Source organism: Diplodia corticola (genome assembly GCF_001883845.1).
Source record: "Diplodia corticola strain CBS 112549 chromosome Unknown scaffold7, whole genome shotgun sequence".
Taxonomy (NCBI): Eukaryota; Fungi; Ascomycota; class Dothideomycetes; order Botryosphaeriales; family Botryosphaeriaceae; genus Diplodia; species Diplodia corticola.
In genome coordinates, this window is record NW_017971486.1 from 198501 (window position 1) to 217934 (window position 19434).

At 56.9% G+C, this 19434-nt stretch overlaps 7 protein-coding genes across 7 annotated transcripts; 5 read left to right on the forward strand and 2 right to left on the reverse strand.

Annotated features, from left to right (window-relative positions):
* Positions 1-33: 33 nt before the first annotated feature.
* BKCO1_700063 (purine biosynthesis protein purh) lies at positions 34-2296 on the forward strand (the record flags this gene model as incomplete). Its single annotated transcript, XM_020278722.1, has 5 exons — positions 34-211; positions 262-394; positions 453-746; positions 797-1181; positions 1241-2296. 5 exons carry the CDS (start codon positions 34-36, stop codon positions 2294-2296), a joined length of 2046 nt encoding a protein of 681 aa, XP_020133480.1.
* A 1605-nt stretch (positions 2297-3901) lies between these two features.
* On the forward strand, positions 3902-4558 carry BKCO1_700064 (uncharacterized protein; the record flags this gene model as incomplete). Its single annotated transcript, XM_020278723.1, has 3 exons — positions 3902-3937; positions 3986-4021; positions 4325-4558. The coding sequence occupies 3 exons, from the start codon at positions 3902-3904 to the stop codon at positions 4556-4558; spliced, it is 306 nt and encodes a 101-aa protein (XP_020133476.1).
* Positions 4559-5985: 1427 nt separating this feature from the next.
* BKCO1_700065 (uncharacterized protein) lies at positions 5986-6486 on the forward strand (the record flags this gene model as incomplete). Its single annotated transcript, XM_020278724.1, has 1 exon — positions 5986-6486. One exon carries the CDS (start codon positions 5986-5988, stop codon positions 6484-6486), a length of 501 nt encoding a protein of 166 aa, XP_020133475.1.
* Positions 6487-7188: 702 nt separating this feature from the next.
* BKCO1_700066 (murein transglycosylase) lies at positions 7189-8292 on the reverse strand (the record flags this gene model as incomplete). The annotated part of the gene is made up of 2 exons (XM_020278725.1): positions 7189-8135; positions 8196-8292. The coding sequence occupies 2 exons, from the start codon at positions 8290-8292 to the stop codon at positions 7189-7191; spliced, it is 1044 nt and encodes a 347-aa protein (XP_020133524.1).
* A 695-nt stretch (positions 8293-8987) lies between these two features.
* BKCO1_700067 (multicopper oxidase) lies at positions 8988-11683 on the reverse strand (the record flags this gene model as incomplete). Its single annotated transcript, XM_020278726.1, has 5 exons — positions 8988-9305; positions 9356-9846; positions 9904-10263; positions 10324-10370; positions 10422-11683. The coding sequence occupies 5 exons, from the start codon at positions 11681-11683 to the stop codon at positions 8988-8990; spliced, it is 2478 nt and encodes an 825-aa protein (XP_020133477.1).
* A 1043-nt stretch (positions 11684-12726) lies between these two features.
* On the forward strand, positions 12727-13346 carry BKCO1_700068 (cytochrome p450 protein; the record flags this gene model as incomplete). The annotated part of the gene is made up of 3 exons (XM_020278727.1): positions 12727-12865; positions 12924-12980; positions 13030-13346. 3 exons carry the CDS (start codon positions 12727-12729, stop codon positions 13344-13346), a joined length of 513 nt encoding a protein of 170 aa, XP_020133474.1.
* Positions 13347-15079: 1733 nt separating this feature from the next.
* BKCO1_700069 (mfs transporter) lies at positions 15080-17615 on the forward strand (the record flags this gene model as incomplete). Its single annotated transcript, XM_020278728.1, has 5 exons — positions 15080-15221; positions 15278-15989; positions 16040-17190; positions 17243-17371; positions 17428-17615. The coding sequence occupies 5 exons, from the start codon at positions 15080-15082 to the stop codon at positions 17613-17615; spliced, it is 2322 nt and encodes a 773-aa protein (XP_020133523.1).
* Between the last annotated feature and the right edge of the window lie 1819 nt (positions 17616-19434).

Here is a 19434-nt window from a genome sequence, read left to right on the forward strand (position 1 = left end):
AGTGTACGTTGAGTCTGCCACCCGCTCGACACCATGCCGCAGATGTTCTCATTGGACGAGATGCGCGACCTCGCGCTCGCCTTCCCGGACGCCAGTAGCCGTGCGTTTTCCGAGAGCGATCAGGAGGTCCGCCTCGTCCCTAGTCTTTCTGGAGACGGCTTCATTAGGTCAGACGTCCTTTTACAGAAGCTGAACGAGCACATCGAGGCCGGTACGCTTAATCATCCTGTTCGCTTGCCTGCAAAGCTAATGTGGACCCAGAGGGCCAGGGCCGTCTTCCGTTATCTCGCCTCGCCGCTGATTTCGACATTTCCAAAGAGGAGCTCTCCGCCCTGGTGAGAGATCCTGAAGCAGAGCTTCTTCTGAGCACGGACGGCCAGAATGCCATCTCCAAGTACGTTCCGGTGTTTGCAAGCAACTCTGTGTTTCCCCGTGCTGATGCCTGCTTCTAGGCATGAAGCAGAGCGCCTGCAGGATGACCTCAAGGAGCTGGTTCAGGGCCGGGTAGTGTATGCTGCCGGAGTCGCCATAGCCAACAACCTCGCGCTTGAGAGCATCAACAAGCTCATTGCTATGAACCGATATGGTGCCAAGGGCGAGGATGGGGACGGGCCGCGCCTTGCACTCTACCCCCAGACCAGCGATCCTAGAGAGGTCCGCAAGTCCATCATCTTCTCGCCTCCTTATCTCGATGGACTCATCGCAGACGCTCAAGAAGCCTTTGACGCTGCTCAGCAATCGGGCGTGTGAGTCACATATTCCTGGGGCATGGAGCGAGCCATTGACATTCTTGCAGCCCCGAAAGCATTCCGGCAGATGGCGTCTTGCCAACTGCCTTCCTTCAGCTCATTGTCGATAGGCTTGGGTCTGACTTTCAGGGCCGGATGTCCGTCGGCGAAGGCACCGTGGATTTCACGCCAACGAGCTACCTCGAACGCGCGCGCGATGAGAAGATCGACGAGCTTCTCGATGGCACAACGCCTTCCTGTCCCCTCCAGTGGCTTGTTGATCTTTTGCCAGAGCAGTACCCGGACATCAGCGCCGCGGAGAGGTATGTCAACACGCAACACCCAGAGGACATTCTCATCTTCTTCGACACCGCCGTCTCCAAGGCATGGCACGACAAAGCCACCGCAGATCTCCTGCAAACACTGGCGGACAAGTCCGTCGTCAACATCAGCGTAAATCATCCCATTTGGCACCCCCTGCTGCCGCCACCTGTTAACACCACACCCATCAGGATCCCTTCCAAGACCTCTCCCCCGACGCTTCGCATTCTGCTGCCGCCAAAGCGCTTGTCGACATCCTCGCCATCGTCCGGTCGGAAGACGAGTGCTCCGTCGTCTCTGAAGGCACCTTCCCCTACCTCATCCGCATGGACCTCTTCCTCACCATTCAAGCCGCCTTCAAAGAGCGCGTGCGCGCCCATGTCGAACATCTCTGGTCCAACTCGCACCAGCTGCCGGACGCGGAGCTGACGAGCGGGCTGGGCGACCTGCCCACCATCCTCGCACCCGCAATGGACGAGCTGCAGCTGCCGCCGCCGCTCCTCCCCATCCTCCTGCGATGCTCGTGCGACGGCGGCGCCAAGGCCGTCTTCAACGCCACGCTGGCCCGCCTCGAGGCCGACGCTGACGCCGCGCTCGCCGCCTTCTGGCTGGATCGCGTCGCCGCCCGCTTCGAGCTGCACGCCGCGGCCACCACCGAGACGGCCATGGCGGATGCCAAGGTCCGCGCCCAGCTTCTCGACCTGTTGCGCGAGTACGTCGTCAAAGAACTCGTCCCGGACGCCGCGGCCCGCGCCGAAGCGAAGGGTCTGGTGCGCAGCGCGCGCGCGCGACGCAACGTCAAGAAGCTGCTCGCCGTCCTCAAAGAGCAATCCCCCCCGCAGAGCGGCGAGCAAGGAGTGGCGGCCGTCCGTACGTCGCTGCACAAGTTCGCCGCCAAGATGGACGTGCCGCCCGTGGCGGACGTTGCGCAGCGCAAGGAGGCGTATGTGCGGGACATGGTGCGGGACATGCAGCGCGACGGCGACGCCCCCCGGCTGTTCCTGAAGCTGACGGTCGCGCTGTGGGCGAAGCGGGCAGATGGGGTCGTCTACGCGACGGGCAAGTTCGCGCCAAAGTTGGTCAAGCTGATGGCGAAGGGCGCAGCAGCCGACGGTACTGTCGTTGGGCTGGACGAGGAGCAGTCGGCAAGACTCGAGGCGCTGAAGGAGGCTGTGAAAACGGGCAGTGCGGGAGATGCGGAGAAGGCTGAGATGAGAAGGACGGCTGCAGAGGCATGGGGAGTGTGAGGTTCTTGCGCGGCAGAGGGAAGACATGGGAAGTGGTGGTGATTTTGCATGCTTTGGGAGGTTTTGTATTTATCTGTCATTGTTTTTAGATTTGAGCTCAATCATTCGCACACGTTTAGATTTCGACTGCGTATGCGGTTCCATTGGCGTTGCCATAACGTCACCATCAGACATGGGGAGCCCTCAGGACGTCTATATCGTTGCTTTGACTGAGCACATGCGTCCGGATATTTGCGGATTGTAAACTGATGTGAGGTGTTATCAGCAAGCGTATCAGCCACAAGCAGTCGTATAGTAGGGTTGCGCTTTGGGAAGCCGGCGAAAAGGGGCGGTTTCGTAGCATCCCATCAACGCTCCGCAACAGAGCAACGAGTAGTCGTAGTGAATAGGTTGTACAGCGCGGATCTCGGCGAGAAGGGTGCATACGGGATCTCGCTTAAAGTGGGTCTTCCCGCACACGCGTGGCTTGGGCAATATATTGCAAACAATCCAGCGCCGCTTCCATCAATCACGTGTAAGCCACTCCAGATAACTTCTGGACTCCGCTCTCAACGGCTCAGTGGTCTAGTGGAATGATTCGTGCTTCGGGAAGTGCCCAGTCCTCATTAGAGGTCTCACAAGCTTGACATGCGCGAGGTCCCGGGTTCGGTGAGCTTCTTGAGTTCGATTCCTATCCGAGCAATAACTAACAGATATCAGATCCCCGGCTGAGCCCCAATACTTTCTTTTTTGCCCTTTCTTTCACGTTGCAAGAAGAGTTGGCGAGAGCTAGAACAGTTTTTTTTGGTCGGTGAAGTATAGTTGGGACCCACTCCCTTTCCCAACGTCCCAAGCTTCCAAACAAAAATCTACATCTGTTCCACCTCAAAGCCACTAACGCCTTTGGGCGATGAATCGATCACCTTTGTTGTTTTGAGCCCCGGACATCTGGGACGAAATATCTCCCAGCGCCTAACCCTCTCGCACGACACATAGTCACTCCATATCCCACATAAGCTTGCTCAACAAGTGTGCATTCACCCGCACTTTGCTCTTCTTTCTTGACCGGTCACTGGGATGACTCATGGGGCGGATCGTGACACTTATAAGCAACGACTTCTTCCTCACCTTCATTCTCGTCCTCGATGCATTCATAGCCAGGCCGCATAGCCGGATGGCCTATCTCTTCATCAATCAAATCATCCAGAACCGCCCGCTCTCGATTTCCCTTTTCCGCTTCGTCATGTGCAGTGATATAGAAAGTCGTGAGCTTAATCGAGCGGCGCTTCTTGTTGGCGGCGGGCTGGGGTTGCTTGGTGGACTTGCGGCGAGACGTCGTCATCTGACGTTACACAATGGCGTGGAGGGCAACCACGCCCAGTCTCGCTGCCTCGTGGCTGCCACATCTAGGTGAACTTGAGGTGAGACGTCCCGGTCACCTAACGTTACAAAATGGCGTAGAGGGCAAGCGCGCCCCGTCTCACTGCCTCGTAGCTGCCACATCCATAGTCTGGTCCGCGCGTGACCAAGTCGACTTACCAAGCAAAACGGAAGGAACGAGGCGAGATAAAAGACGCTCGACCCCCGCGTTTCTTCTCTTCTTCTTTTCTCTCCAGCTCTTCCAAAATGAAAATCCACGCCAACAACGTCACAATCAATATTGTAAGCCATCTGTGTTCCTCGGTCTTTACAGGTGCTAACAGTGTATAGAAGATGAAGACTGACGCCATTAATTTCACGATCTATGTAAGTCACCTCTGTTCCTTGGTCCTTACAGGTTTCACGTGAACTATATAGCTAACAGTTGTACTAGTACACTGGCGGCCGTGGCCGTCGGGGCCGCCGTGGTGGTCGTGGCGGTGGTGGTAGAGGCCGCAAATGCCACAATTGCGGCGAACTGGGCCATCTGGCCAAAGCCTGACCCAAGGGGGAAAATCCCACTCCCCCTCCCTCCTCCAAGCCCTCCGGGGTGACCAAGGTAAGTGGATACTCTTATCTACACCCAACACTGTCTTCTTCTTAAGAGGAAACATATTAACAGATATATAGTCGCAGAAGCGGAAAGGCCGCGCTAACACCCGCCTGGATGCTGCCGCCGCCGCCGCCGCTGCTGCTACTACTGCCGCCGCCGCCGCTGCCGAGCTTGCTACTGCTAAGGCCGAGGCCGCTGCCGAGGCCGCTGACGGTGGTGATGGTGAGGGCGAGGGCGAGGGCGGTGAGGGGGGTGAGGGGGGTGAGGCGGGAGAAGACATGATCTTCTCTAGTGAGCCAGACCTTTCGTAGGTTCCGGATACAAACTCATAGAAGGAGCCTGCCATCCCGAAGAAGGCGATCGAAGCACGAAGAAAATTACAACTACTCGGTCGGGAAGAATACATGGGAAGTTGATGAGCAAACAAAGCTTAGTCACATTTCGGGGTATATAAGGACATGCCGGCGGGGCAGACCCTCCTGATCCTTATGCCATCAATCAACACTCATTCGATCATCAAAAGATTATAATGATGAAGCACATGCTTGTTCTTTGATGACGGACGTCGTCATCAGCCGAAAACGGTGCTCAACACCATAATATCATGACGTCCAGTTCCTTTGATGCCCCTTACCGGTGTAGTTCTTGTTGGCGGCAGGCTGGGGCTGCTTGCTGGACTGGCAGCGACTCTTATTAACCGGCGGTTCGTCGTCGTCGTCGTCGTCGTCGTCGTCGGTCGGCGAAACCAGAACGAAGTCGTCATGGTCGTCCCGCTCGCGCTTGCGGCTTCCTGCTTCGTTGTAATTGCGGCCAGACGCACTGGCTCCGGAGGACTTATTCGAACTGCGAGTGGCAACCATACTAACAGATTGGAAAGTGCGAGTGTGAGCTTCTTGTTGTATTTATTCTATTTCTTGTTCTTGTTCTGTTCGCAATGTGGATTCTGATGTCGGGGTTCCAGCTCCCTCACCCAGAGCAGCGCGTCAAAGCCTTCAGTTCTCCCGTCAAGCTCACAGAGTGACGCACGGCGCATCAGATCGCGCAAATTCCTCCGCCACCGCTCTTTAACCTCGAGTCCTTCATTATCGAGGTTACGTTCCCGGATACTGCGACAGCCCAGCCCATCTTATTCGTAGCTGCGGACCTATGTGCACTTTCTAATGGCTCCAAGCAAGACGCACCAGTCAGATACATTAGCCACTTATCGGACCATATACTTCGCAAAAGAGCCAGCACCATCCTCGAATGTTCACTCTCGCAGGTCCACTTTACTTGTGTGGACCCAGAGACCGGCGAATGTGTTTCCATAAGCCAAACCGCCATTTTCCAGTACTACGTCGGCCTCACCAAAAATCTACGCCGTTATGATTCCTTTCGGTTGCGTCTGGAAGCTCGTCGCATCAACGTCGACCGGCCGCTTACGTCGCCGGCTTCTTCACCAAGCCCCGAAGTCAATGCGCCTCCTACGGGTCAACAACAGACCGCTGGTGAACAGCAAGAGATTGGTAGAACAACAGATACGACATCATCCAACGATGAAGATCCAAGGTCTTCTCGTACGGTCTTCTCTTCGAAGGACCGTCCAACCTCTTGTTAAGCAATCAATTCTTTTCCTTTAGGACCGTGACATGAGGGGCCTCTCAGTGCGACTTAAATCGATTTCGGTAAGTATGCTCCCAGGAAATTGCAGATTAGTGGCAAGGAGTTGGGTCGTCGGCGGGAGTTCTACGAGAGCGCCATGACGGTGGTTGCCACCAAGTTACAGGACTTGACCAAGTCGGTCGATCCCTTTGGAGTGCCGCCCGAGAGGATGGGCACCACCAGGATCTTCTGGCAATTTATAAAGACAGCGGACGTACGACACCTGGCCGTCGGACAGTTACTGGACGCGGTCGAAGACGAGGTTGTTGCCGCAATTGGCATGCCGGACATCCAAGTGCCCGATATTTTACGCCTGCCACGCCCCTCGCAGGACCGACTCAAGAAGTTCGGCAACTATGTCGGTGTCGTGGAACTGCCGGACCAACCGCCCATGGCGTACGTCGGCTCGTCCTGCAACAAGTCCAAGGGAATGGCTCACAGGTGGAGGAGCTATGAAAGCAACATCAAGACCGGAACCAACCCCGGCAAGATGGCCTTTGTCGATGAGATGTTGAAGCCTGGCGCAGAGAACCACATCCGGGCTTTGTTCACCGTGGACGGTCCGCCCCGACTTCCAGCGTCTGTTGCTCGCATGTAAAGCACTGCACCTTGGACTGCTCCTGGACCTTCTGGGCTTCCTTGATGATTCTACCCGCCTCCACCGCCGAGAAGTCAATGTCGATCCTACGGGCCGTGGTGTTGAATAACGCCCAAAGTTGGTCCTTGCCGATGCCCTCTTATCTCCCCGACGGCTGAGGAGCTCTTGGATCGCGGCGTGGACTGCGACCAGAACGTCGTTCCAGTGGGCGCGGCACATCAGCCAAGTAGTTGTGTCGGAAAGTTGGCGCCGCTCGTGGTTCGAACTGTAAATCCTTATCTGTGTGGGCTGTTTTCCCGCCCTATATGGGTTACTCTTCGCCCTGAGTCCTTGTGTTGGACTATATAGCGAGATCCGGATTCACAACCATCAGACTACGACGCCGCACTGTTTTTCCAGTGCTGGCTAATGGTCTTATATTGTCCAACAAGTTGGTGAGCTTCGTTTGGGCGCTTTCCCCCAATCCCTTCCCTTGGAGTGGAAGGGGATTGAACCGGATTTGATCCTACATATGCTGCAAGTGCACGAGGGCTCTTTTGAAAAATGGTGAACTTCCAGACCTGGAGTAGGCGAGCAGGACTCAATCCCCCTCTCATTATATTACATCGTAAGATCATTATCATATCTAAACATCAAAGCGCCACGCCACCCATGTTAAAACAGAGAGAAAAAAAGGACCACACTCCACCATCATCACCGTCGTCATATCACGGTGAAGCCAAAAACCAAGCCCAACGCCACAACCACGCTCTTCCACACCTCCGCTCTGCCATGCACACTCGCGCCCGACGCAGCCTTGGCCACGGCCGCAGCGCTCGCCGTCCACCACATGTTGGAAGAGCCGCTCGTCGCAGTCGCGGTGGTCTCCGCCGCCGACGACCCGGTGGCAGTGGCGGAGTCATCGACTTGGCCATCCTCGTTCGAGTTGACAGTCCCGCCGTCGACGGTGATGCTCCGCCAGCTGCCGGTGGTGTCGGCGTAGCTGTAGCTGGTGGCGGGCGAGAAGTTGACGATGGACACCTTCTCGACGTAGCAGGTGAAGGGGCCGTCGGAGTAATCGGTGGTGCCGCCGGCCCAGCCGATGGTGCCGGCGTCGTTGTTGCTGTCGCCGCCGGCCCAGGTGCCGAGGCGGAGGCGCATGGGGGTCTGGGGGTAGTTGGACCCGCCGACGGCGTCGGCGTAGTTGAGGGTGCGCACGGCGACGCCGTCGATGTACCAGGTGGTGTAGGCGGCGGTCCACAGGACGGTGTAGTTGTGCAGGTTGGCCTGGGTGTCGGGCTCGACGGCGTGGTAGACGGCGCGGTCGTAGCTGGTGGTGTTGCCCTTGCCGAAGTAGTTGGACTCGACCTGGCCCGCCGCGCCGCCCAGCCACTCCCAGTCGATCTCGTCGAGGTCGTCCGACTCCATGACGACGCTGCTGACGATGCCCGTGCCCGGCGCGGCGCGCAGCAGCACCTCGACCCGCCCGAACAGGAAGTAGAAGTTGGTGGCGATGGTGGGCGCGTCGCCCGACTGCTTGATGGTGAACTCGGCCCCGTTGCTGCCGTAGTCGACGCTGCCAGCCGTCACCGTCCATTGGTCGTTTTCGCCCTGGGTGAAGTCGGCCGTGTGTGAGCCCGACGAGAGGGCGTCGTCAGAGGGACATGATGCTGGGGGGGATGGTCAGCGGAGAGGTTGCGTGAAAAGGGTGTGGATCGACGACGACGTACTGCTCTCGAGCGGGTTGCAGTCGGTGTAGGTTTGGGCCAGGACGGATGCTGGTGCGAAGGCTGCCAATGCAGCAACTGAAGGCCAAATGCAACGCATGCTAAAGGTGTACACAGAGATCACGGCTAAGAAAAAAAGAGACCAGGATTCAGGGCATGCACAGTGCAGTAGCGGCGTGGATGGTTGGAAGAGCCTCAGTTCCCAGGGTCGCGGCTCTCATTATCACGGCAAAATATGGAGGGGCTGGGCGAAGGTTCCAAGGCGTCTGGCGGGCGCAGGTACAGTGCGTGAGTGCGCTGCTGGCGTAGGGTCATGCGAGGCAACGACACGGCTTAACGCAAAGGGGCAGTCGACCGCGTGTTGGCAGCCAGTCGCAGCCAGTCGCAGCCAGCCCGAAGGGAACCAAACCTTGACCGGCCCTGACGGAGCCACGCGATGGAAAACAGGTGGCTGGGGAGCGGCCCATTTAAAAGGCTGTGCCGACGTGGTGACGCGCGGTGGGGCCTTTGTCGTCGTCAGCGCCCGGACGACGACGTGCACAAACCACCGCCATCATCTCGGCCCGCCGCACATCAACCACGAACCACGAACCCTTCTGGATGCTCGGCCGAGACGCTGTATGCGGCATGCGGCATGCGGCATGCGGGGCACGATGCGGCCCGGCCCGACGTGGTCATTCAAAAGCCCCTCGCCGCCGCCCCTGCTCGCTGGGAATCAAAGACCGGATGCCATCAAATTAAAAAAGGACTAAATTAAATTCCAAACATCGAGAAACACCAAACCCATCCATCCCCTCACACCCCAGAATCGTCCTGCTCAACCGAATAGGCCGCCACGTACGAGTCCCACGCATTGCAATTCTCCTCCAGCACGTCGTAGTCGATCAACGGCTCAATCTCATCCCACCGCTCCAGGATCTGGATCGCGAAGCCCTCGGACGTGTGCCAGCCAATGTGGCAGTGCATCAGCCACGCCCCGGGGTTGTCCGTCTCGAACGCGATCACGAGGTAGCCCGCCGAAGGCAGCAGCGCCACGTCCCGTCGCGGCGGGTTGTCCAGGTTCAGCGTCACCGACGAGTCGTACGTCCCGGTTCCCTGGGCGAGCACGTTGAACTGCGACATGTCAGCTTTGGAAAAAAGAGAAGAGAAAAAAAAGGACTCACGTCGTGCCCGTGGAGGTGGATGGGGTGCGGGACCGGCATCGTCGTGTCGATGACGAAGACGACCCACTCGTTGGCCGTGTCCAGCCGCACCATCCCGCTGGTGTCGGTGAAGGTCGTGTCGTTTTCGTACACCTGCAGCAGCGACGGGTTGTTCCACTCCACCACCATCGACGTGCTGTTCATGTACCATCGGTTGTAGTTGTCCGAGTTGCGCCCCAGCGCCACCGCCTCGAGCAGCGATGTCCCGGACTCGGCGTTCTTCGACACCCACGGCACGAGGTCGCTCATGGCTTCGTCCACGCACTCGTTGGTGTAGTCGTATCCCGTGGTTTCGGGGTCGTCGGACGATGTGCTGGTCGAGTAGCGGACGATCCCCTTGATGTTGTCGGGGCTGTCGTTGTTGGAGCAAGCCGTCTGCGGAATCGCCCGCATCCAGAAATCTGTCGCGATGGATTCCTGATCAGCCGTGATGATCACATCGTAGCGTTGACCTGTGTTCAAGTGTCAGCGACGCGGGCTTTGCATTGTCGTTTCTCAGCGCATCTTACCCATCCCAACGTTCAGCACGGTCGTGTTATACGGAACAATGGGTACCAGGTCGTTCGCGATCACCAACATGGTGTGGTTGTCGACAGAGAACTTGAACTGGCTATCGATGGCACCACTGACCAACCTCAGTCGGTAAGATGTACCGGCTTCCCATCTTGTCTCAAACCGGGAACCGGTCACCACTCCGGAATCGTTGTACACGTTGGTTCCGTTGATCAGCGCATTCTCCAACGTCGGCGGTCCCTGCGTTTCTGATACGATCTCGAGAGCGCTTGAAGTCTCGTGGCTCCAGTCGTTCAGGAAGAGATGGCCCAAATCGACGTCATAATTGGCAGTTGCGGGTCCGTTGATTTTGATGCCTGCAACACCATGCATCAGAGCCGCACGTAAAGTGGCACCGTCAGTTCAAGCAAACTTACCACCAAAGACTCCCTCCCATGCTTGGAGAGCAAAATGAGAGTGGTACCTGATTGCCTTTAGTCTTCTGCTAACTTCAATCGCTTGACGAGAGGCTTACCAAGTTGTTCCATATTGCGTTGCCCGCCAGGTGTAGGTATAGCTCTCACCCGGTGCCGTCGGGCACTGCGTGATACTCACGACGCCATCATGCTGGTTGGTGTAGTTCTGGCGGATGCCGTGGAAGTGGATGCTGGTGCCGTTGAGACTCGATGCAAAGTTGTTTGTGACGTGCACAACGACAGTGTCGCCCCAGTCGGCCTCGATTGTCGGTCCAGGAACCGTTCCGTTGACAGTCAAAGCAATTCTCTCAATGCCATCCGGCGCCACCGTAACCTCTTGGAGGTCGAACCAGTACTCCCGCCTGACGCCTGTATCGGGTACGACGTTGTAGTAATCAGTGTCGATGCTGTAGTCGCACCATGCTGTCCTTGATGATGCCGTGTTGCCTGCACAAGGAGTGCCGGTAGAAGTCGAAGTCGTTGAAGACGCAGCAAGAGTGGATGATGAAGAAAGAGATGATGCCGAATTCGACGAGGCTGAGCTCGACACGACTGAACTCGAAGAAGAAGAGGTTGACACGACGCTCGATGAGGCCGACTCGGACGCAATCGAGCTTGAAGAAGCCTTGCTGGAAGAGAGCGACGAAGTTGTGGGCAAGCTCGTGGATGCGCTGACAGATGTCTGGGCAGACGATGAGGAGCTCAGTCGAAGGCTCGAACTAGCGCTCGACGTCCTGACGGATGAGGTTGTTCTTGTAGATGTAGCCAATGTGGTGCTGGAAGAGGAAGAAAGGCTGGAGGATGTGCCAGTGGTAGTCAAAGTACGTGTCGAGCTCGAGCTAGTTGTCTTTGGCTGCTGCACCGTCTGAGTCGTAGCTGAGTGACCACTGGACTTTACTACGAGGTAGGTTGTCGAAGCATGGGGATCCGAAAACAAGCTGTACGTTGTTCCCGCGATGGTAATGGCAGAGCCGCCCGGAGACAGTGTCTTGTGATCGTAGACATATGTCCCCCCAGATGCTGTAATGATGCTACCAGCAACAGTGATAGAAGGAGATGGGGCGACGGCCACGTTCTGCTGCACGTTTCCGGCCTGGCTGCCAGGAGCGCCGTGTCCTGCTTGGACATTGCTCCCAAGCTGACTGCCTTGTCCCTGCTGTCCTTGTTGGCTTTGCTGGTTCTGCTGGCTTTGTTGGTTCTGCTGGTTTTGCTGGTTTTGCTGGTTTTGCTGGCTTTGCTGGCCCTGTTGTCCTTGTGATCCTTGTTGCGTACCTCCAGAGGCCTGAAGAGCATACACAACAAGATTCTGAAGCCACCCCATGGCGAGAATAAAGAACGACGATTAAGAAAAAGTAGAAATTAAAAGAATGAATGTCTGGAGACCAAGTCTCGTAAGAGAGCGACTGAACAAGATGCCTGGATGAATCTCAAAATTCGTTCGAACAACCTCACAGCATTTAAAGTCCGCCCTCGTCCAACACAGTGCGCCAGGGGCTGCCAGTTCCACAGCTGACGTGGGCTTGAGCGAGAGCTAAGCGTCACCAGCGTCGCCAGCGTCACCATAGTTCGAGCCACGCTCAGGAGAATGGTAATGGACCCATCGTTAGCATATCCAGAAGAACTCAAATCGCATGGAAGGAGACGGCAGCTTCAACGCAGCATCTCGGCTGATTCCGTCCCTTCACCGTGCAGTGGCGCTTACCGAACACGGCAACTGTTCCTTTCGTTTACGCAATTGGAAAGTCACGACGAGACGCGCGGCTTTTGTTTCTGCGGGGGGCAAACGCCATGTCGGCTGGCAGGTGTCGAGTTTGGCGCGCTCAATACGTGGAGGTGGCGGCTCCAGAGCTCCGTTCAGCCCTACCAAATGGTATGTACGTACAATCATCTATCGGAGAGTCAAGCTCCGCTGGTAGCTTGATGTTCCGGAGAGAATAACATACACTCGGCACAAACACCAAATGGTAGCGAGAGACGGACTGGGCCGTGGAGCTCGGTAGCAGCCTCGTATTTGCGCATCGTCAACAGTGTCTAGTCGGTTGGTCTGCGGAAAGTCTCAAAGGCCGCGTCAGTGGTGCCTGGTCGGCTGTTTCGCTTGGGCGCTCTGATGAGGATGCAGTTTGCGAGGCGTTTGTAGCTTGCGGCTCGGACCCGGCCTAGGCAGATTAGCTTCCATTTTTAGGCCCATGGCCACGCAATGTGGAGGATCTTCGGATCTGTGATAAGCGATGCTGCCATTTTCCCTCCCCTGTCCTGCTCACTTTGTGCTCTATATCTGTGGGTGCGGAGCGCTGCATGGTTGCCGGCTTGCCGTTCTCTCCGTCTCTTTCCGCCGCTTCCCAATTGCACCTCTCAACTTATACTATGAAGCTCAGTGTTGCTTGCGGCAGTCTTGCCTCGCTTGTGACGGCCTCAGTCCATGTCTCGCGGGCCGACACCGAAGCCGACAGCCTGTACGGTTATGGTGTGAACATCGGGGGCCTCCCCTTCATCTACGCAGACGGTTTGTCGCCGGCCTTCGCAACGGTCCACAGCAGTTTTCAATTGACAAGAGCGCACAGGACTTGCGTACCTCGGCAGTGCCCCATCAAATGCCTCGGTTGCTACCAATGTCACTGGTCAGTACCAAATGCAATAGCGATGCCAGACGACTGAGCATTTCCCCAGTCAGCATCAGCTCCGGCGTCGTGGTCGTGACGCCCACCGACACAACATGGACTGGCAGCAAGAGCCTGTACATCGACAACTACTCCGGGGCCTATGAGGCGGCGAAAATCGTGTCGTCGGCTAGCGGATACACCAACAGCGGCTTCATGTTCTACGGGAGGACCTTGTTCCAAAGCGGCACCAAGGGCATGGAGTCCTTGTTCTACGCCACCCCGTTGGACAGCCTCAACCAGACCTACCTTTTGGAGTGGAACTCGGACAGCATCGACAATGGAGCCAGCACCCCTGTTGCCTTGAGGAATTTGCCACCTGCGTAAGCTTGTTCTCCGACATGGAAACGCCCTGTCCGGTCGCAAAGACAGTTGGGAGTTTGCTGGCACCTGGGACTTGAAGTGTGTGGGGGTGTACAGTGGGTGGCGAAAGAGATTGACCTACGGCGATCTATTGTGGGGGCAGTCGAAGCAAGCACAGTGTACCTGTAGGTTCCCATAAGTAGTAGCCGAAGCAGATATCCGGGTGGAGATGTGAGAATTAAAACTGTACAATTATGCTTCCAGATAGGATTGTCAATTTCGTTCGCCGCTCACCGCACCATTGAGGATTGCGGTCGCGGGTGAGATATAGAGACTCGGTTGATCTGGTTTGGGTTAGCCGAGGCATCACCGCTCATGGTGCAACCAGAGGCGAGCTTTGGAGCCATTGGTCGCGTGCTTGAGTGGATATTAATGATTGGCCGTGGCGACAGACGAATTCTTGGTTTGGGATCCACCGTAGCAGTTTTCCACAATAGGGCCACAAATGCGGAAACTCGATCGTCGCGGCCCACATCGCACGAAGGCAATTCGGTCAAGACTCCCCTGCGTTAGCCTGCGCCTTAGCACCGAACACGGGTGCTTGACTTCATCTGCTGCTGTTGCTTGCGCGCGTACGCAGTCCTGGGCAGCCGAGAGACGGGCGCTTGGCGGTCGGTAGGTGCCGCAGGTAGAGGCGCGCCCAGCTCTGGGGCGGCTGCAGAACATCGTCAGCCCTGGCAGGCAGCACGCACATCGAGCAGTGGAACTCGACCACGCGGCTGCGCATCGATGCACACCAACTCACGCCGCACTCACCGCACTTGGGCGCCAAGCGCACGTCAAATGCGGAAACGACAAGGAAGCGACAGATGAGGATGGGTGGTTGGGTCAGCCGACAAGCCATCGGGTCGATCTGCGAGCGAGCCATGAGGCGGTCTGCGTGCGATGAGGCGACAAGACGATGGGGCCCGCCAGTGCGCCGCGCGCGCGCGGCGAAAGGCTTATCGGTGGGGCAACTGGTCGCGCAACCGGTGCGCGCGGTGCAGTCAGACGCCGGGCAGGCGACTGTTCACGCGCCCACCAGGGTCTGCGATCGCCAGCTGCCTGCTGCAAGCGGTGTGGCGGCGGCTGTCGCGACTGACCAAAAAGCAACACCCATCTCGACAGCTTCTCGTGATGCCCGCCATGGCTTCCGACTGGCTGGCGCGCGCGTCCTGGAGGTGCCAGCTGCCGGCGCGCACGCAGCGGGCGAGGCAGCGGGCGAGGCAGCGGGCGAGGCAGCTGCTGCAGGCGCGTCTGGACACGTTCGTTGCGGGCGAGAGGGTCCTGGAGGGAGGGAGAGACCCCCGGCGCGACCCCGGCGCCATCAGCTCTGCATCCTTCGCCGCCTCACGACGTCACACTGTTTCGACTTCTCCACGACCAAACCCGGGGAAGACCGGGGTCTTCCTGACCTCGCGCAACAATCACCGCCCCTCGCCCTCGTACAAGAAACCCGCGCCGCCCTCGATGCAATGTCCGCGCCCGAGCCTCAAGAGACAGCCTCCTCGCTGCGTCGCCGACACCCGCCTTCGACCACCCAGGATCCAGGATCGCTGCTGGCCTGGTGCTCCGCTGGGAGAGCTATCTGGTCCCTGCGCCGAGCCCCACCGCACACCTTGTTGGATTGCGCTACCCTGCCCTCGTTTCCTTTATAAACCACCCGCCTCGAGCAACCACCTGTCCGCCGCAGCTTCTCCGCCTGCCCTCCACCCGCTATGGTCCGCTGGCTCCCTGCGCGCCGCGAGCGCCAGGACCCCTCCGCTCGCGCCGAGTCCTCGGAAAACGACGACGAGAAGCAGAACGTGCCGAGATGGAGCTTGGGTATCTTGAACGATAGAGAAACAGACGAGGTCCCAGGTCAGTCCACCCGCACCATCCTGACCTTCACCCCCGTCCTGACTTTATTTGCCTAGGCTCTGTTCTTCTCCTGTCCAAAGTCAATCAGCGCAACGAACCCTTGGGCCTCCGAAACGCTCCCGCCAGAACCTCGTCCTCCTCTCTGCCTTCCATCTATCCCCCTCCCTCCATTAGAAGTGCCGCTTCCACTCGCACCGAGAAAAAGCGAACCCCAGATGGCCAGATCATCCTCGATCCCCAGCCAGATGAGTCACACAACGATCCTCTCAACTGGCGTCCTGTCCGCCGCGACGCTGCGCTGCTGTCCCTGGGATTCTTTTGTATGCTGGGCGGCGGTATGACGCCAATCTTGGCTGCTGGCTTCAACAACGTTGCCGAGACATACGACGTCTCGACCGCTAGCGTCGCCCTCACAACCGGTCTTTACATGTTGGGCCTGGGCCTTGGTAGTGTTATCGCCTCCCCCACTGCCATTCTGTACGGCAAACGCCCTGTCTACCTCTTCGGTGTCATTTTGTTCATCCTGAGTTCAGTCTGGTGTGCCTTGTCACCCAACTATGTCTCGCTCTTGATAGCTCGCATCGTTCAGGGCGTTGCTGTCTCTCCGGTCGAGTGCCTTCCCTCTGCGACCATTGCTGAGATCTTTTTCCTGCATGAGCGTGCTTATCGTCTGGGTGTTTACACCCTACTGCTTTTGGGTGGCAAGAACTTGGTGCCCTTAGTCAGCGCCGCCATCATCCAATCACTCGGCTGGAGATGGGTTTTCTGGTAATGTCTGAGCCAACCTTTTCTAATGCTGTTCGTTAACTCTTCTTCAGGATCGTCGCAATAATCGTTGGTTTCAGCGGCGTTTTGTTGTTCTTCTTCGTGCCCGAAACCTTCTGGGACAGAACACCTCGCCCTCGTCGCAGGCACCGCAAGTCCCGAGCCACATCGCCAGCCGGTCGCTCATCCAAGCATCTTGGCGACTTCTTCCACAGCCATGCAAAGTCTCCGGGACCATCTCATCCATCTCACCCAGACTTGAATGACGTCAACGAGAAGCTCAATCAGTCGACGGACATGAAACTCACCCTCCCGGAGACTCCAGGCTCCATGGGCCCGAGAAAGCGACACAATCCTCATGCTCATGTCGGATTCGCCGATGATAAGCCCGAGGAGAATGCCGAGAACCCGGCACCCAAATCTGAAGATGCTGGACAAGACGCTCCTGAGATTCAGGTGATTCCTGCACCGTCCGCCGAAGCCCAGGAAGAGTCTGAGTCGAAGGTGGAAACCCACGGCGAGGACTACTTCGGTCCTGATGCTGAGGCGCAAGACAAGAGCGATGCGAACCAACAGCATTCTGCCCTTCCCGTTCGCTCCGCTCTGAAGTCTCCTGCGCTGTCTGCCCCGCACAGTCCCCACATGTCACCGCCCCTCTCTGAGAAGCCTTCGCTTGCGCATTTGGGTCCTGATCTCGAGGCTGCATCGGGAACATCGACACCCCACCCGCCCGTGTGCCACTATACCGATCGTTACCGTGAGGGTCCGAAGAAGACGTATCTCCAAACTCTTGCTCCTTATTCAGGCCGCTTGTCCCGCGACAACTGGTTCCGCGTCATGGCTCGTCCCTTTATCCTCTTTGCATACCCAGCTGTGCTCTGGAGCACCGTCGTCTATTCTCTTTCCATTGGCTGGCTGATCGTCTTGTCCGAGTCGGTCGCTCACATCTACCGTAACAGCGATTCCTACAACTTCACCGCTTTGCAGACTGGATTGATCTACATCAGCCCGTTCATCGGCGGCGTGCTGGGTACAGCCGTTGCTGGCAAGGTCAGCGATGTCATAGTTCGATGGATGTCAAGACGCAACGACGGCGTTTACGAGCCCGAGTTCCGCCTGGTCATGGCAATTCCAATGACGATTTGCACAGTGATTGGTCTGATGGGCTTCGGCTGGAGTGCTGAAGAGAAGGACGCTTGGATCGGTAAGCTTGACCCTCACAATCCGATGTCGAAGCTGCGCTGACGTTGTAAAAGTGCCAACTGTATTCTTCGGTATCATCAGTTTCGGTTGCTCTCTCGGCAGCACAACGTCCATCACATTCTGCGTCGATTCGTATCGTCAGTATGCAGGTGAAGCCCTGGTTACACTTAACTTTTCGAAGAGTAAGTATTCCGAAGGATCAATCCACTTTGACCCAAATACTCACAGTTTCATCTAGACGTGTTTCATGGCTTCATATTCTCCCTATTTTTCACCCGTTGGCTTGAAGCCGACGGCGCCAAAGATGTTTTCCTCGCCGTTGGCGGCATTCAGCTCGCCTTCCTCGTTTTCACCATCCCCATGTACATCTACGGGAAGAGAGCCCGCATGTGGACGGTCCGGAAGAACATGATGGAGAAGTTCTAAGCATCTGAGGGTATTTTCTTGACGACATGATGATCTAAGGCGCACGCCGACCTTTGGATTCGACTTGTACACGATGATCGCATGATTTCACGAAGCATGGCCTGGCGTTTCGCTTTGAGATTCTTTGTTATAGCGGCCTTGATTTACTACATTAGAAAGGCGTCCCATATTTCACACGCTAATTCGATGGAAACAGTTGTCCATCCTGTCACCATTTGGTAGCACTCGTTGCACTCCCGACCTCGTTGGTCGGAGGTGTACATGTGGGAAATGCCAATCATTCTCAACTGTTAAAAGTTTTCTTTACTGATCTATTTTGATGTTCCGGTTTGCACTCTTAACCCAATGGCCAGACTGAATGGCCCGTTTGCGCGCGAGCTTCTCCAGGCCACAGAGCCCTATGTCGCAGACTCTCCTCACTTGAGCATCTTGTTGAGCAGGAAAAAAAGAAAGTTGATGATGAAACATGAAACACGGCCCAAACACTCGGCTCCTGGAGTTGTTTCCACCCAAACCTGCAAGTTTGGGACCGGGTGGCGGGCGCCAAGGTAGCCAAACGTTTTGGCACGAAAAGAGGCTGAAACGTCCCGGTACCAAACTAAACGCGAGAGGCAGCCGACGACTTCCTCCCCTTTTCTTTTCCCCTTTTGGTCTCCTCCGTTTCCATGGGAAAACTGATATTTTCTCGTGTTTCCGTTCCTCTATCTTTCCAACCCGGGCCCTAGAGACGGCCGGTCGAGCAACGGCCTTCTTCTCCCCCATTTCGTTTCTTTCGGTCCCTTCGGTTCCTGCCTCACAGACCGGTCGGCTCGCATTAATCTCCTCTCCCTCCAACCCTCTCCACCAACTTCAGACGTCGGAAGCCGTTGCATGGTACGCCCGGGCTCGATCCGGGAGGCGCAGTGATGCCATGGTGCCATTGGAGCCTCACCGCACGGCTTTTATTGCATTATCATGCCATCAACCTTGGACGTCGCAATCCAAAGTCTGGGAAATTACTTTGACGCGCTTGATGTATGCGCGCGAGCACGACGGGACCGGCTCTTTCTGCACAATATGCCAACGCCCGGTTCATACCAACGTCGGACGTCGCATTCGAAAGTCTGGGAAATTACTTCTCGACGCGCCCCGAACGGTGCTTGAGCAGAGGACGGCTTGCTGCACGTTCTTTTGCCAACGACGGTCCGCAACCCATCGTTGAACGTCGCATTCGAAAGTTTGGGAAATTACTTCTTGACGCACCCCGAATGATGCTTGAGTAGGGGACAGCTTTCTGCACCTTCTTTTGCCAACGACGGTCCACAACCCAGCGTCGGACGTCGCAATCGAAAGAGCGGGCAACTACTCCCTTTGAGGCTCGCATTCGAACATGCGTGAGCACGGTAAGACCAGACGGATTTTTTTTTCCCCCTTCGTGATGTCAGGCTCGTTTGTGCCTGCCATTAACGTCGAACGCCGCATCTGAAAGCGTGGGAGACATTGCCCTGCCTTCCTTTTCGAGACACCCAATCAAGCTTGAACGCGATGGTGGGGAATAATAACAATGGGTTTCCTGCATGTTGTTGACGTCGGCGCGTGCCAACGTCGGACGTCGCATCTGAAAGTCTGGAAAATTGCCCTTTGGCGCCTCCCGGTCGATGCGCGCGCTTTTTGGCCTACTGCCTACCCGCTTGTGTTCATGTGGCTGGGGATACAAGCGAGACGGAATAGGGGGAGGGTTGCTTAAGAGGTAGGTTTGGTAGGCGCTTACAGTATGCATCACTGTTGTTGCTGTTGTCGCTGTCGCTGTTGTTGATGCGATGTTGTTGTCGCACAAGGG